This window comes from Calypte anna, chromosome 1 (genome assembly GCF_003957555.1).
Source record: "Calypte anna isolate BGI_N300 chromosome 1, bCalAnn1_v1.p, whole genome shotgun sequence".
Classification (NCBI taxonomy): domain Eukaryota; kingdom Metazoa; phylum Chordata; class Aves; order Apodiformes; family Trochilidae; genus Calypte; species Calypte anna.
The window spans coordinates 9,145,266-9,163,502 of NC_044244.1; the positions used below are offsets into that span (position 1 = coordinate 9,145,266).

At 36.7% G+C, this 18,237-nt stretch overlaps 1 protein-coding gene across 1 annotated transcript in view; it reads left to right on the forward strand.

The window, feature by feature from the left end:
• The window catches only part of SEMA3A (semaphorin 3A), a 163,078-nt gene extending 149,963 nt beyond the window's left edge, over positions 1-13,115 (forward strand). Inside the window, exons 14-17 of the mRNA XM_008493025.2 lie at positions 198-355; positions 4,382-4,449; positions 10,867-11,009; positions 12,461-13,115. Coding sequence (XP_008491247.1) covers positions 198-355; positions 4,382-4,449; positions 10,867-11,009; positions 12,461-12,916 — 825 coding nt within the window. The 3' untranslated portion in view covers positions 12,917-13,115. The remainder of the gene's footprint in view (positions 1-197; positions 356-4,381; positions 4,450-10,866; positions 11,010-12,460) is intronic.
• The last annotated feature ends 5,122 nt before the right edge of the window (positions 13,116-18,237 follow it).

An 18,237-nucleotide genomic window follows, 5' to 3' on the forward strand; every position in this document is an offset into this window, starting at 1 on the left:
AAACTCAGGTTTTCCTATCTGATTTTTTTTATTCTGAAAACAATTTTCTTCTCATTCTTTTAGTGTACATCAGGATCATAATCCTTCATTGTAGCCGAAGTGATTCTAACATATTATTGTGTAACTTTTTTAATGCTTTCCTAGTAAAAAAACGGCAATTTGCATTTTGTAATTTTTTTTTTCAACCTTGATAACAGCAACAGCTCTACATTGGCTCAGTCACTGGAGTTTCACAGCTTCCTTTGCACCGCTGTGATGTGTATGGAAAAGCATGTGCTGAGTGTTGCCTTGCAAGAGACCCTTACTGTGCCTGGGATGGTTCATCCTGCTCACGTTACTTCCCCACTGCTAAGAGGTAAGGACAGCTTCAGATGTCTGCATGGTTTGTGATTTGTTTTAACTGATGGTCTCAATATGACCAGAGGGCTTTGGAGATTTTTCATGGAATGGTTAACTGGAGCACTTTTTCTTCCAAAGAAAACATAGTTGTAGGAGTTACAAGCAATATGAAGTCTTGGTTAATTTAAAGTGAACACTGCTACTTCTTGGGTTGGCTTAAAAAGCTTTTGTGAAAGAAATTTAGAAGAGGTTTCTCTGAAATGAATTAATAACTTTATATTCAGTAATAAATGGCAATAAAGAAAGAAAATATGCCTTTCTCTAACATTAGGAAGGGACTTGATATTAAAAGAAAAGAGTTGTTTGCCCAAGTAAACATCCTTTTCTTTTCATGAATTCCAAGTCAAAGGAAATATTTTAAGTGTTTGGACATGAATGGAAAGGGTTTTTTTAGTGATATATAACATTATTGTATTATTCAAAAGTGTAATTTGCATGTGTTGATGTGTGTCTAACTGCTGCCAGATCAGAATACCCTCTATTTTGCATTATCTCTGCACTGATGCTATAGGCAAAGCTTAAGAGAAAACCGATGCTGCAAGTAATTTAGTAAAAATGTACAAGTCCTAGTTGCCTGATCTGAAAATTTAAAATATTTTATTTGCCTGCCTTTGTCTCTGAAATTCTTGATCTTAAATTATGTAAGATAGTAACTGAACAGCTCCTAGCTACTTAAGTAGAAACTAGGAATAACTGAATAATCACTTGCAAATAAGAACAGACATTGGTGTAGTGTTGACAGTACATGATAAAATGGCTAAAATGATTAAAAGGGGTTACATTAAATTGAATATGCCAAGCATCTTGCACTTATGAAGAAAAAGGGAATCCAGTGTTTTATATACATAAGGGTTCATACACATAAAAGGATTGGTGACAAATACTTAGTTGAAAATGTCAGGACTCCAAATTCCAGATTTGGACTGTTTGTTGCTGGAAATGAAATGTGGTAAAGGGTGGGAAGTAGCATTTATGTCACAGACACTTCATATGGAGAGGATTAAAAATTTAAGGTTTGCATTACAATGTATGCCAAACAAATCTTGCTGACAAAAGCTGCTTGAGGAACATCAGGTTCTATATTTTCACCAGTAAGCAAGTTAATTTGAGACCAACTTTTTAGGAAATTCTTTATAAAATAATTAAAAAGAAGATCCTGAATCCATCGCAAAAGAGCTGGTGAAATTTTCTCAGCCGCATAGTTTAATTCAAATCTATGGTGGGAGCACAGAAGTTTATCTGGAGGACAAGGAGGAAAGAGAGAAGGAGGATCAGTGATGTTTTCAAGGGGATCCTGGGGAATTAATTTGATTTAAAAGTTTTTAGGGTTGGAAGTCAGTGTGGTTGATTACTACCTTTGAGTAGAAGATGGGGAAATCAGGAACCATTGAATCACTCTTCCATGCTACCTCCCTACTAAACTTTATCCCTGAGCTTCATCCTTTTGAGCATTCACTAGCACCCATTCCTACTCCCAGCCCACCTCAAGACTCAGAAAGCACATCCTTCTGTGTGCTTCCATCTGCGCACAGTGGTGGAAGGAGAAGGCTTTTAAATTTTCCTTATTCATCTCTCCAACTTACTAAACAGCAGACTGAGATTGCTGCTGCCCTCAAGGGGTAAGGGGACTGGGAACTCTTCTTAGAGGGAATAAGGAGCAGAGTTACTGGGGAGTAAAATGGGTTGCACAGCTACAGGGTAACTTTGAGGTGCAGAGTGCCACAATGAAAGAAAAGAAACTCCTGGGATGTTGAGATCCAGACAAAGCATTCAGAAAAAGTCACTGTCCCCCCAACTCCTTCAGTTTTTCCCTTGGCAGTAGCAGCAAGATGAAGGTTTGTGTAACGGAGGAGAGGATTCTCTGTTTACCTGGTACCTGCTGTACCCACTGCCTCAAGTCAGCTTTGAATACATGTAGGACAAAGTCAGAATTTCTGAAAACAGCTTAAACGTCAACATCTTCCTAATAATGTGTCCTTGTAACTTTAAGTTCCAGAAATATTGGGGAAGGTGAGTTCTGAGGCAATTGTACAGATGTTTATTAATAGTTGGTTTGGAATTTTGGTCTTTGTTTCAGGTTGGGGTTTTTTTTGTGGGTTGTTTGTTTGTTTGTTTTTTAAAAAGAGCTTTCGTCAGCCATTACTGTAATTTACTTTTCTTTCTTTGTGTATTTAACAAGTCTAAATGACACTTCAGAGCTCCTGTAGTGTGACTACTTAACCTTACTCCATGAAGATGTGTTCTGGTTCATATTTCATAAATCAGCATGTTGATACAATGGTGATAAGTGTGACATTTTCCTGAGATTCAAGCTAAACATCTAATCCAAACTCCATTGAATGCAATATGAGTTGTTCCACGGCCTTCTTTTCTACAAATAGTATCCTATAATATGCTGTATGTGAAAAATTAGGAAGAAGTAACAAAATCTTCTGGTTTCTTATGTTTTGGTGTACTTTTATTCATTGGTAATGAGTCGTATGAAGATATCTGAAATTAGGTTTAGTATTTTTTTTAATCACATATCAACAGAAGATTCCTTCGTACTAAAACATGCAAGGATGTCCTAATTCATGATTTTAAGGAAGTTTTTATTCAGAAGAATATAAAAAGGCACATTCTTCCCAGAAAAAATCCATGTTGCAATACTTCACATAACTAATTGCAGGTTTAACATTTCAGTAGTTTTCAGGGGAAGAAATATGGTTAAAATCTTTCAGCCAAGCGCAGTCAGCTGTGCAGTTGATGGTGCCTCTGTGAGAACTCTCAGTATGTACTGATGCTGGGCTGTTAGTGAGAGGCTGCAAATAGAGCCAGTAAAGAGAAGAGAGATGGTCTCTGTAATGCAGAACAATAGCTTTTTTAAAATGTGGGCTGTTGTCACAAGGGAGTGACCAACAGTGCTTTTTACAAGGCTACTTGACTTTTGCATATCCGTTGCTGGATGCCATAATCTGAAATCACAGCATTGTTCAGCAGCCTAATCCTCTTTGTTCTCCTCTAATTTTGCAAGCCCTCAGGCTTTCTCTGATTCCTAAAGTAAAGTGCTCACACTTGAAACACATCTTTGTTTGCCTTGTTCTTTTTTTTTTTTTTTTAGTATGAAACACTTTACTCTGCCTCAATTGAATTTTGTGTCACAGCTATTTAAATAAAGGTAGGAGCAGACAAAGAGAGAACAACAAACGCCAAATAAAATTATTTTAAAAGCTTTTTTGTCCCTGTGAAATACATTTTTTAGAACAAATTTCTAAAAGAGCCAGTGGGAATCAAGATGGGGAAAGAATATACTATGTTACATGGATATTCAGTAAAAACTAGAACCCAGACTAAAGCTACAAAGGATGAAGTAAATTACACACAAAACCTTGTACCCAAGTATTTTATTCTGTTTATTTTAAAGACAAAGCCATTTGCAATAGTTACTGAAAATGTTTTATCACAAATGTTTTAGTGAGAACTATAGTGGCTGAAATTTCTGTGTAATTCAAATTTTGTACAAAATGCAGTACCTTAACAGTCTTTCAAAGCTGCCCATCCTAACACTTCATTTTAGCTAAAAGATGCCATGATATTTAAAGTGTTCTGTACTTGCAGAAAAACTGCATCTTCTTCATGGGTTTTGATGCATATTAAACTGTACTGTATATACTCTGATCCTTTATTAGTCCCTGTATCTTTGAATCAACTAATTTGTCCATGCCTCTGATGCCAACGCAGTTAAAATAAACTTTATTGGCTGAGTGTAAGAGACATGTACTTATCAGTTTCCCAACACCTGATGTGTAAGAGTCAAGGCTGATTCTACAAACTGTGATAATGCGTAGAATACAGTAGTAAGAATGTGATTGCCTTCCTAGTGTTGTTTAGGTGCTCTTGTGACCTAGGTAATTATATATATGTTCCATTAATTGCTCTTCCATCATGGCAAATGTCAATGCTGACCACTGAGAACACTAACAGTTTTCAAATCTCTTTGCAGACGTACTAGACGACAAGACATAAGAAATGGAGACCCACTTACCCACTGCTCAGACTTGCAGCATCATGGTGAGTTATGGGTATGACTGAATTACAACAAATCTGTATGTAATTTTCAAACTGTGCATAGGTACAGTAGGAAGTATGATTTGTTGGTGAAATTGTCTTGAATATCTGGCAAAGATGAATATAATACATGCTATCCCCATTTAGTTTGCTTAAAATGTTTTGGATCAGACACTAAAGACTTTTTTTTTGCCCCTCAAGTTAACAGTGTAAAGCATTTTCATTTTTCTGCTTTTCTGTTTACCTGATTATATCATACAAGTAGGTTAAACATATTATGTCAGAAACAAATTATATCTCCTTCAGAACACCAAGAAGAATATTTTTTAACATAATTGCATAGGATGGTAACAAAGCATATAACAAACTACCTTGACTACATATGGAATGGTCTTTGTTGTAGGTGCTACACTATTAGGCCTAGAGATCAGGATGTTTCTAGCAGTAGTCCTGTCCCCTGTGCTTTCAGCATGGGTTTTCTTTGACATCTTTTGGGGTTTTTTGCTAGTGGTTGCATTTTAATAATATATTGATCAGATCTTTCTTGAACTGTTCAACTAAAAGACTTCTCAGAGTTTCTAATTTGTTGCCAAACTCTTCAGAAGATTTTCACTCAGAAAATGAAAACTGTTCATTTGCTGTGAGTGAACACTTAGGCAATACTTCCCTCTACTGGAAAAAAATGATCACTCATGTTTGTAGTACATCTGTAGTGACAATTAAACTACTGGACGTATTTCTGTTATAAATAAGGAAGAGATGGCTGAAAATGGAGATATGTCAAAACCTCCATGTCCTTTCAGTCCTTATAATGGAATGATAAATAGTCCAAACTTGTACTCTTCTGTGGGCTAGAACTAACTGACCACTATGCTTCAATAGTAGTTTTTCAGTCTTCCTTTTTAATCATTTGTAAGTTTAACATAACATTAGATTTTTAATTTTTTTTTTAACTTATTGATTGTCAGACTCAGGCCAAGATACTCAGAGGGGAGAAGTGCATCAATAGACTATGATCAATATGCAGTTGTCATATTTTGAGAACTCATGACTTTACCACTAGTTTAGATTTGAACTAGTCAGTGTAGACTAGTAGAAAGTTTACAAATTCTCAGTTCCATGATATCTACTAATACTTACACAGTGCAGATGAGACCATCCATATATTGAGGCTGAGGTGACATTTTCAGTTTCCAAAAGGAAAATTTCCCCGGGCAATAAACGTGGATAAACAAAATAAAATTGTTTATTTTTTTAAAAATTATTTTATTTATTGAAACATATTATTACCAGCAGAAACATGTCAGCTTTATGTTTTTACTGCCTTCACATTTTATTTATGAGTAAAATCATGACTTGGACTACCACTTAAAACATTCTCTTGCCCTTGCTAGCTGTGCTTCATACAACTGTAGGTCTGTTCTTTATAAGAAGAGAAGGATTTCAAAACACCTTGTTTTTTATATCTTCCCATACCTAGTAAACATATTCTTCTGAAAATGTATGTTCTGGCCAAAGTGAAGCCAATAATCCAGCACAGTCTTTTCATTACAACAACTTTGGAAAACCAAGATCAGGAAAAAGCTATTACATGGAACACCCCATCTCAAGGAGCTTTAATACAGCTTTGTCTAAAGAAGCAGGGCAAATAGGAAACAAGATACCTTGAAAAAAATTGGTTTCAATAGTGAATAAAGACAGCATGATTAGAAGGATTAGTAACTTACAAAAAGTACTGAGAGGATGCAGTTCCAGGTCCTATACATTAATATAGGCATACTCAATGAATGTTTCAGCTCACTTTTGAGTGAATTGTAACCCAAAAGAAATTTTCCTATATTTATTTGTTGTTTACACGATTATGCATTGTATAGACAACTGCATGGTCCATAAACTTCCCATGCCAACTTGTGCTGAGTTTTTTCCTTGCTTATGAATATAGTTCTGTGGACAATAACTGTAGAATTTGGTTTGTATATAGCCAAAAATAAGCTCCAGTAATCATTTAGTGCTTTTCTACCCATTCCTTTGCACTAACTGCCTGTTGATTCTCTATGTGAACCAACAGAAAGAAGAAAAAAGAAAAATCTCTTAATGTATACCTCACTTTTAGAGACACAGCAGAAAGTTACTTTGCTATCACTGAACCAAAAATGCTTTTAGTATGGTTTAGGTAGTTCTTTCAGTTGCCCTTTTATGTAAGAACTAATAGTGTAAAATGACTAAGCAGCAACATTAGAGGGAGCTGAGGATCCTTAGTTGTATAGATGTCTGGCCAGACATTAATGCTTAAGTCTAAAAGCATAATCACCTTTGTGTCAACTAAAGAACAATATTTTTTTAAGTATAACATACTAGTGCTATCAAGAAATTCATCAAGTTTTTTTTTTTTTAAGAATGTGTAAATTGAGCAGCACATTTTTTAGATGATTTATCCGAGGGAAAGCTCAAAGAGTCACCCTGAATTTAACTGTATAGTGAGATTTATTAATCTACAAAGCAATCTTAGTGTATTTAGCTTCTCATACTTCTTTTGTTATATCAGGAATTATGTATTTAAAGGATATTTATCAAGGTAGCAAACTGGTACTGCTGTTGGGTTCATTTTGGGAATCGCAGCTCTCAGACAGGATTTTGAGTTGAATTTATTAACCAAATTCATGACTTCTTTAGTTTTCTGATTCTCCTAGCTGCTATTCTGAACTTCCTAGACTTTCATTCTTACTTCTAGTCTCCTCAGTCCCAGAGCTATACTCTGATCCAGTGATTTTTCCATCACGCTGCTTACTTTCTTGCACTCCATGTGCTCAATGTAACATGAACTTTACAGACATTTTGGATCTGCCTCTACTCCCTTAAATCATGGAAGTGGAATTTGAGAGATCTCTTAAATCCTTCCTCACTCATTTCATGACTGTCACTTGTACTCTATTTTCTGGAGTTACGACAAAATTTAAAGGGGGCTTCTTCCACTCTCCATGGTGATCTCTAAGATGGTAGAATGCCATGGACCATACCCAAGAAAACACTCAGAAGTTTGAAAGGACATCAGAGCACCCACTTTCAAGGTAACTTGGATAAAAACTTGTGACTAACTTCTTAAATATTAAGGCTATAATAGGTATATGTTTTCCAGCAGAAACTTCTCTATATAATTTAAAACTGCACATGGACAGTAGGTCCCTTGCTAAATAAATATCTATTTCTGCCCTTTGTACTGATATTTAGGAACTAGAAGACCATCTGCCTGGATCTAATGAGAGTAGTGTTACATGTGCTCCTGTGTAATTCACTTGGACTATTCTGGGTTCAGGAAAATACAGTCAAGTGGTACTGCAAGCTATGTCTTTACTGTGCAGCTGGTTAAATCAGCTACTAAGGATGTGGGAGAAGAGGACACAAAGTCTACTAAAGCTTAGGAGATAGCTCTGATAGCTATATTTCCAGTGCAAGCACCCAACTGTGCAATTGCTCATTTTAAAGGACCATGATGGATCTGTGATTAAGAGTTTGTGGAGCCTGGGAGAAAGGAATTTTTGAAATAGAGCATGCATCCCAGAAGCCTGTAGATCTCACAGGAACACATTGCTGAAAGAGCATTGTATGTGTCCCAGGCTATAAGGGGCATTTCCTACTGACTGTCTTATGCTGCAGTGCCCTACATGTGCTGTCTGCTGTGAATCCCAGTTCAGATATCTAAGTTCTTCTTGTTGACTAGGTGAGGATCCGTGGATGCATGTTCAGCTGTGTGCATTCTGTTCCCAAATTACAGTACATAACTGAAACAGAAGAGGCAGGAAGATATTAGCGAACCATTCGCAATGTTGAATCTGGACTCATGAGTTATGAGCACATCATGCCCATTTGGAATCTTTATCTTGTGACTTCTAGTTATATTCAGTTAATCTCTTCACAAACTTCCAGTTTCTCTGTTTCATCTTACCCTTAACTTTCTAATTCACTCCTCTATTGCTCCCCATCTTTCTGGCCCAAAGCTGCACTGACATTCTTCATAAAGATGTGGTGTAGCTGGAGGAGCCTTTCTTGCTCCTGAGGCTCGACGAGCTGCTGGCCTCTCCATTGCCTTGCACAGAGTGAGCTTCCTCCTTGTGGGTGTGTGTCCCACCTTTATTGGCCCCCTGGTAATAGGGGGCCTGCCCTAACCAGGCACAGGTGGACTCAAACCTATTCTTTGGCAACTCGAGGCACCTGGTTTATCTTGTTTCTCTACATTTTCTCCCCTTTTTTTTTTTTTTCTTACCCCGGTTTGCCCTAGCTTACAAACATTTTAACACTGATTACAGGATACATTTATAGCTTACGGGATTTAACCCTAGCTTCGACTGACACAAACATACACTGCTGCAGCCTAGGCAAACCGTTCAATGACAGCCCAGGCACTTTTCACAAAGTCTCTGCCTTTCCAACTTGAGTTGTTCTTCTCCCTCCTGTATCTGCTCTTCTCTTGGCTTCCCTCTGCTCAGGGGTTTCCAAAGAGCTTGCTGGTTCCTCATGGGATTACAGGATTTAACCCTTCCTCATGGGATTCCATACAGGAGTTTTAACCCTTCCTCATGGGATTCCATCCTCCTGGCTTCCCTCTGCTCAGGGGTTTCCAAAGAGAGAATCCTTATCTTGGCTTCCCTCTGCTCAGGGGTTTCCAATCCAAAGAGCTTGCTGGTCATACCTTTCAGGGAGAGTGTTAGCCCAGGCACTTTTTCAAATCAGGGAGAATGTTCCTATTGCCAGCTCTTCACACTCTGCTTCTTAAGACATCTGTATGTTGCCCACATTCTCCACCAACTGTAGCGGGAGGAGCCTTTCTTGCTCCTGAGGCTCAATGAGCTGCTAGCCTCTCCATTGCCTTGCACAGAGTGAGCTTCCTCCTTGTGGGTGTGTGTCCCACCTTTATTGGCCCCCTGGTAATAGGGGGCCTGCCCTAACCAGGCACAGGTGGACTCACACCCACTCTTTGGCACCTGGTTTATCTTGTTTCTCTACAATGTGGTTTCTGAAAGATGTGATAAAAGTTGTTTAACTTTTTTAAGTAGCACCCCATCAACTTTCTGGAAAGGTTCACAGTCCAACAGAGGAAGATAAACTCACCCCTCCCTCTATTTCTAAAGTGTTAATTCCCCATTTGATGTCTCCTTACTGAGAACTGGGCAAGCACCAGTTCCTATTCTGTGCCCCATCTCTTTTTCCATCCTCTCTCAGGGCTGCAAGACATTATGGAAAGACATAATTGTTTTATCAAGATAAAACCAGGAGCTCAATTTTATTTTTATCTTTGGCTCATTCTTCCAGCAAACCACCTGCATTTGCTGAGCAACATAGCCAATACAGTAAAGCAGCAGTGAAAGCAAACAAAACTTGATGAAGGATTTCTCTAAGATGATTTTAGTTAGACATGATTTCCCTGTTAAAACATACCAAAAGAACTGTTTTAAAGATTTCCAGTGGTAAAGGTCCAAAATATGAAATGGAAAGAAAGACAAATAATGGCAAAGAGACAGGACACCCCATGAGATTGACACAATGTTAAACTCAATAGTTTACCAATTCCTCCTCATCATCAACTCTCCAGGATTATTGTACTGTTGCCACTTAGATCCAAAACAGCATTTTAAAGAGCTAAGGTGGAGAGTTGAAATATGATGCCTTGCAGCCTTTGTGGTATTGGAGAAGAATCAAATGCCGTATAAGTCCTATAGCTATGGGATATTTCCACCAAGTTGATGAATATCTTGAAACGTTGTTGTACAAAAGGAAGTAATTTATTAAACTTTCTTTTTCCCTTCCCATGATCTCTGGTTTATTAACCTCATTACATTTCCATAAATTATATCAGTATGAGAGGAAATGATTAATTGAAGATTGTTTCCTCAAAAACGTTATTCCTGGTCATTAGCAGCTTCAGCAAACTGCAGTGCTGTATAATCTAAACACATTATACTACTTTTAAATAGCCTCATGTTTTATTGCTTTGCTCTAAAGTATTATGATGATAGAGCCCAGGAGGCATCATTACAGACATTCTGCAACTGCACCCTGAGTTTTTGCTTTTCATACAGTTTACTATTAAAAATTCTTGTCATGTTCTAGATGTTTTCCTTGATGAATAATAATGAGGTTTACACAAAAAAAGACAATTAAATTCATTAACTTCACATATTGAGATGTTAACAGCTGTTGGGATTTAAAATTCTAAAATAATAAAAAAACTCTACCGGGGATCCTTAAAAAGATAGAGATGTTGATGGTGATTTTCCAAATTGCATACAGATATGGGGAAAATTTTCTTTTAATGTTTTTATCTTTCAACACTTTAGGGGAGCCCAATTTCTAAATTAACAAATTCACTTAGCAATTAAGATTTTCTTTCCCGGTAATTTTAATTCCTTTTTTCCTGCTTTACAGATAACCTAAGTGGTCAGACCCTGGAGGAAAAGATTATCTATGGAGTAGAGAATAGCAGCACTTTTCTTGAGTGCAGTCCAAAATCTCAGCGTGCTGTAGTCTACTGGCAATTCCAGAAGCAAAATGATGACCGCAAAGAAGAGGTACAGTAGAAAAAAATTAAGAGATGGTAATAGTCTTTTCTGTAAAGATATACTTGAGAACCTTGGTCTTTCCCAGAATAATAACCATCTGCATTTTAGTTTAGCAGAGTTTATCTGGAATTTTATAATTTCTGTTGGTCACTATAGTCATCCTCTTATCACCATAAAATCCCATAAACATGCTAATAGCTTTAGCAGCCTTGCATCAGGAAACATTCATATCCTCTCCCTGGTCAGAACCCCTGCAAAACACACTGTTAGTTATCTCAGAAATACCATAAGTGAGCATGCTGTCTAAAACATCATACTAGGGTTATACTGAACCTAATACAAAGACTGTAAAACTGCAATTAGATGAAAAACAGTCCAGCTGCATTCATCTAGTTGTATTCTGACTGAAACAGTCTAACAGGGCCATTTCCTAGGTACTGCAGATAAGACAGAAAGAACTAGAGACTGTTGTGGACACAATGATATGAAAACTTGCACATTTTTTTCATCAAAAGCAATATTGATGGAGGCAAACTCACTGGCTTTCCCTTCTTGTATTACACTAAGCTTATCCTTTAGTTTTCTCCTCTTGTCATCAACATCCTTACATTATTACTTACCCAGCTTTTCAAGTAATATTACTGTCAAGCTAGGTCACATGTACCTTAAGAGAATAATCTACTCCAGTAGGTAAGGAGATGAAACTAGGAAACAAAAACTTGTTTATTTTGTTGAAGGATTTGTAAACTTAGCCAAACTACCATGAAGTTTGTTGTTTGGTTGGTTGGGTTTTTTCAAAGCATGTACTAAATATTTAGTTACATTACCAACTGTATATGTTTTTGCTGTTTGCTTTGTTTGCACAAGTAGTAAATTATTTAGAATTTTTTCTTGGAGCTACAGACAGGTTTTGTGCCCTTTCCGTCTGCAGGGGCACATGCATTCAAAGAATGATATTATATTCTAGATATTTGTTAATTCATAAAAATACAGTATTTTTGTACAACTTCTTTTTTAATATTAGTATTTTGAGATTTAATTCTTATTCTTTCTTCATAAATTTTCCATTTATGTAGAATCCAGTTCTGTGAACTACTTTTTGCAGTAAGAAACAATAGGAAGGCAGAGAACCTTTCCAACAAATATATATAGGCTTAAATAAAAGATAATGATAAATTTGACCTCAGTAGTACAGCCAAATGTATCGATGTGAAATCTGCTGGTTGTATGCTTCCGTCTTACAAACAAGTCCATCTGACAGAGTTGATACAGAACAGCAGCAAGGGGAAAATTCTTAATGTCCCAAACTCTTTACAGTAGTCCCGTAGTTTTTCCTGAGTATTTGAGCTTTCTATAACTGCAGATGACAGGAGAGAAAGTAAGGAAATAGAGTAGTTGGAGGATAGCGCTGCACATACATGAAAGATACCCACTGAAATTACCACTTTTTTCCAATACAGATAAAAGTGGATGATCGCATAATCCGAACAGAGCAGGGCCTGTTGCTTCGAAGTCTTCAACGGAGAGACTCTGGTATTTATTTTTGTCATGCTGTGGAACATGGCTTCATGCAAACTTTGCTCAAGGTGACCCTGGAAGTAATTGACACTGACCACCTGGAAGAGCTGCTCCATAAAGAAGATGATGGTGATGCCTCCAAGACCAAGGATGCTACCAATAGCATGACCCCCAGTCAAAAGATCTGGTATAGAGACTTCATGCAGTTAATCAATCACCCCAATCTTAACACAATGGATGAGTTCTGTGAGCAGGTTTGGAAAAGAGACCGCAAACAACGCCGGCAAAGACCTGCCAATGCGCAGGTGAACACAAATAAGTGGAAGCACCTACAAGAGAATAAAAAAGGTAGGAACAGGAGGACCCATGAATTTGAGAGGGCACCACGGAGTGTCTGAGCTACATTACCTCTAGGAACCTCATCCAAGTAGAAACTTGTATAGACAGACAACTGGAAAAAAATGCAATATTCATGAACTTTTTCATGGCATTATGTGGATGTTTACAAGAGTGGAAAGTTCAAACAGTTTCCACCAGGTTTAAATAAAATCAATTTCTAACTTTCCTAGTAAGTCCTTCCTCTCTGCTCCTATTGTAAGACCAGAAAGACCAGAATTTCAAGGATAATAACTCACCTGGACCAGGCTTACTTCTCAAAAAGTTCTACAAGTGTTCAGCAGGCAAGTTTTGCTTTCTCTGTTGCCTGAGATATATATTAAAAAATGCTGTATTTCATGCTGTGATCTTAAAGAAAAGAAAAAACAAACCCCCCCTTTCATCATCAGCACTACCATTTCTAGACTTACATTAAAAAACTGCATGAACTCATTAAGCTGATGAACGTCTAAATACATGATTGGACACAAGGATTTTGTTCTTGTTTTGTCTACCAGTTCTCCTGTTTATATGTACTAGAAGAGGAAAAACAATACTGAATGAGATTGTTTGTGGAAATCTGAGCAACATAAGCCATCCATCATCTGGAAGAACAAAAAATGTGGAGTACACTGGCCTACTACTGATGACTTCTTTCAGCTTTGATCTAAAGATGTATTTTATTAAAACTATAATTTAAACATACCATGAAAAATATGCAGCAAACATTAGCTCTTTTCTAAAATAGATTAGACCTTTGTCTTAGAAATATTGTACTTTCTAATTATTGGTTTAGAGGAAAACACAACTTCCAATTACGAGCTGCTTTACTCTTTTGTTTGGAAAATCTTCCAGGGGAGCTAGTCACACTACAGTTAACCTCCTCCCCTCTCAGTAATCTATATGACATTTAACTTCAAAACAATTTTAAAACTAAGCTATTTTAACATGAAAGTCGCTGTATAGCATGGAAGTTTTCAGCATTCTTTTTTCTAAGTATGGTATTTGAAATTATTTGAATTGTATAATACCTTGCTAGAGAATGAAGCAATGAAGAGGAGAGCATTGATTTTCAGTTGTATATTTTTTTTAATTAAAAAAGTAAATAGCATTAAAATACCCTCTACTAATTACACTCTTGCTTTCTTGGTTCGTAAATATTTGTGAATGCTAATATTTAAATCCTGTGGCTCATAGACTGTCATATATCCATGAGCAAAGCTCATATTCAGTGTAAGGAGTTTTGTTCCCAGCTCAGTGGTAGAAACATGTCCACACTACTGATTCTCAGTGCTCCATTCTTTCTGTGGTCCAGCTCACCCAGATGCAAAGAACCAGCGCTAGACCACAAAAACAATAACCTCAAAGCCAGCTCTCTCTTTTAAGATTTAAGGGACAGTTTTATCTGTGGGTGAAGTCTGCTGCAATAGTAAATTGATGAAATTGAGCTTAGTTTATACTAACAGATAATTTGGTTCTGCACTTCTGTCTTATTCTATATGTAGGAGAGCAACAGGGTAAAACAGACAACCTACTTGCACCATAAGTGTCAGTTTAGGGTTATAAGTAGTGGATGTATTCACCTCAGCACAGATGTGCCTTTGGTCCCCAGTTCTATGGTGTCCAGTTCTTTTGAGATCATCTTTCTCCAGCCTCCCATATTTTATCTTGGTAGAGTCCGTAAATGACATGTTTTCAAGTAATGTCATTGTGGGGAAGATTACTAGAAGTAAGTCCTTAGTTTGCTAAAGGAGCTTTTATATAGAAGTGTGTCTGTATTGGTGACTGATCTGTTTAGGTTTTATTCACTCCAGATTATTTATTGATCACTGCACTCACATCCCTATCAGATACAATATAACACAACAGCTGTGACAGCTTCTCTCACAATATGTCCCAGTCTCCTTACCACTAACTAATTCAAGGATCCTTCTGATTAGCTTTGGCTTCTTGTCTCCGTAGCAATTGGATTTTCACTAATGACCCAGTCACATTAGCCCCCTTTGAATATTTTGCAGGGGGTGAACTTGGAAGATTTTTTGTCATTTGAGTCTTTAGTAATGAATTCATTGAATAGCCCAGGAGAAGGCTGAAAACTCATGATTTAGAAAGGCACTTGGCAATTTAGTTTTAAAGCAACTTTAAGTTTCACTTATGCTTAATTTGACTCCCGTGAACTTTAATATGCTGTTAAATTCCCATGCTTTCATGATGTGCTGAGTAGGGATGGATTAAAACATAAGTTCAGCTATGTGCTTTCCTGTAGAGAAGTATTAATTTTTCAGTTCAGCTTATGAATAATTTCTGAGCATTTTTGTCAGCTGAATTTTTAAATCACAATCACAGAACACTCTGTAGCATTTTGTGTAGGGATATTCTGTATCATCAAATGATCAGAATCTTCTTTGCGACAAAAGGAAATGGGTTTAAAATTAACCTCAAATAATTCAGTGGGAAAAATACAGGTTGGTTTCAACAAACCCAAATGACTTTGTTTTCTTTTCTTACATGTTAATGGAATTGTTAGATAACCTTTTTCTCTACCCTGGTCATTGCAATTAGTTCTATAGCAACTTGCTGCAAAAAATCAAACCAAATGCAATCTCTTTTCACCACTCCTGAAGAAGAAACAGATTTAATTAAGTCAAGATTCAAAGATACATTTTCTTTATAGAAAAAGATAATCCTTGGGAACAAAATTACAAAAGTTGCAATGTTTTTACCATAATCTGTGAGACTATTTGGACAATTGATATGATCAGATCCTACAAACTTCAGTCAAGTCCTAGACGACATGATTAGTCTTATTTAGATCTTTATATTTGCATACATAAAAAAGCAGCTAGAGTATCAAACCAGCAGTGGAAATTTTTTTTTATTTTCAGGTCATATAATGGTCAAGTTAAACCAGCCTTTAATACTGATGTGAAATGAATTTTTTTCAAAGAACGTAGACCTTAATGAATTCATGTATAGGAAGATGCCCTGCAGCTTCAATAAAATTCATACCCCCATTTGTGTCATTATTGTGTAAAGGAACATAAGGTTTAAAGATAAAGGCTAAAATGGTGTTTCTATAAATCGTCAATAAAACCCTCTAAACATCTTGTTACAGACTTTAGAAAATGTAAGTTTAAAGTTGCTTTTAAGCTGGAGAGAAATATATAACCAGAAAGATCTATTTTGCTTTGGTTTAAGTTAGCCATTTGCAAGGTACAAAAATGCATTGAATCTTATTCTTACTCACCTACACTTGCACCTGCATGGATCACTGAAGATGGGAATTTGTTCAATGGCTCCTAAAAACTGTATGGTTATGTTAAACTATGACATCAAACTGACAAAATGTGCATCTTTGCAGAACAAAGTTAAATCTTCTTGACCCCATAAAGTCACTATGTAAAAAACATAAAATTAAATTAAATGCATGTGAATGCGCATTTACTGATCCTTTTTATGTATTATTTAGTGAATATCAATGGTATGTGTTTAATAGTTGTTTTTGCTACCTACACATTAGCCAAAAGAGGTGTAAATATTTCTAACTAGATAAGGAGGTACAGTGTAAAGTACTGTTATCTAGAGGTACTCCATTTCGGTGTGTTCAGCATAATACTAAAATGCAAGATTTTGCCACACAAGTGATGAGGTGGTTTATTTGCTACATCAGTGGCAAAGTTATGTGCTTATTCTTTAAGCACATTTCTCACTGGGTAGTGAATAATTCTACTTCTGTATCTATCACTTCGATTCAGATGGGAACTAGAAAACTGGAGAGAAAAAAATGTAATGAAACTGCTGCTGTAAATTATTTCTTTTAGCATGTATTCAGTTGTTAAATAAACATTTCTTCCAAATATTTGAAGTTCACTGTCTTGACTGTTTACATGGAAATGTGTCCTGTAACCTTTGTGAGCATATGGAGTGCATTCTTGCCAATATAATGCTATCAATGTATATAAGCTCTGTTTACTGGGCCAGAAGGGTTGCTATTTTTACTAATGGTGTTTATTGTGGTGCTTCTTTTAGAAGACTACAAACTACTAATGCTTGAAATGAAAGCTACGAACTTATCAGCCTATCTTTTGGCACAACTGCATGGGCTTCTGCACATAAAACCACACACACACACACACATACACACACACACACCACTTTGCCCATGAACCAAACTTTAAAGCAGCCGGAAAGCCATGTGAATACCAGCAAGCTGCTCTACTCCATGACATTCCATTTGTGCAATGCTAGGGTTAGTACAACTATGCTGTGGGCTTTTTTTGTTTTGTTTTTTTGAAACTGGCCTGCACAGATAGCAAATAGGATAAAACAGGTTATGTCTGTTATTGATATGCCCTTGAATCCTTTGGTAAACCTAGCAGCTGCTTGGAAATGCTTGGGAGCTCTATCTAAAAGTAATATGCTGCAGAAATAAGCTTTGTGCAAACAGGTAATGAGACATGCTGCCATCAAAAGTGTTAAGTTTAAATGTACCAGGCAAGAACTGGAGAAAAGAAAGTATCATTGTTTCCTTTTGGCACATACAAAATTGAAGAAACAACTAGCAGTACTTAATCATCACTAATCCATTCAGCTTTGCCTGTGTTCCTTCCTGTAAAGCAAGGACTGAGATGTCCAATACAAAATGATTTTACTGCTGGCTTCTGAAAAAGAAAATAAGCCCTCAGCAGCAGCCAGGAAACTCAGTAGGAGAGAAAAGATGTCTGCAGATACAAGGACAGAATGTGGCAAGCAGTGAATCTACTAACTGAAAGACCAGAGTAATTTATTTTTTTTGTCTGTCCAGTACAGGAATTACAAACACTCACAAAGGAAGATCCTTGTTTCTGGATATAGCCATGCTGTGTCCTTTGATAGAACTCCCTGCAGAGCTCAGCTAAACTGATTGTCCTCTTACTATTTTGCTGTGTTGCCAGAAATTTACAATGCCTAGGGACAAACTTCATTGACACTGTGGGAAAAAAGAACCACTAATGCTTGTCCATTCGTATATATATACAAATGCATCTACACATATATACTTATGCACATCTTACCAACCAGCTTTCACTTAGCTGAAATCCCCTTTTCTCTAAAGTGTTTGAGGCTCTACATGTAATTCTAGTGCATCTCTGAAGAACAAATTTGGTGACCTCCGATATAAATTGTTATAAATGCTTCCTTTGTGAACACTGAAATACACTATTCTTTTTCCTTACAGGTCACATTCACTGAGCACATCATCAAACATATATTTAATGGGAAGCAAAGCTTTTTTCAAAGCCTAAAACAAAAGGACTATTCTCCCCAGAATGCTTAGTAACAGGATAGAGGTAGATGAAAGTAT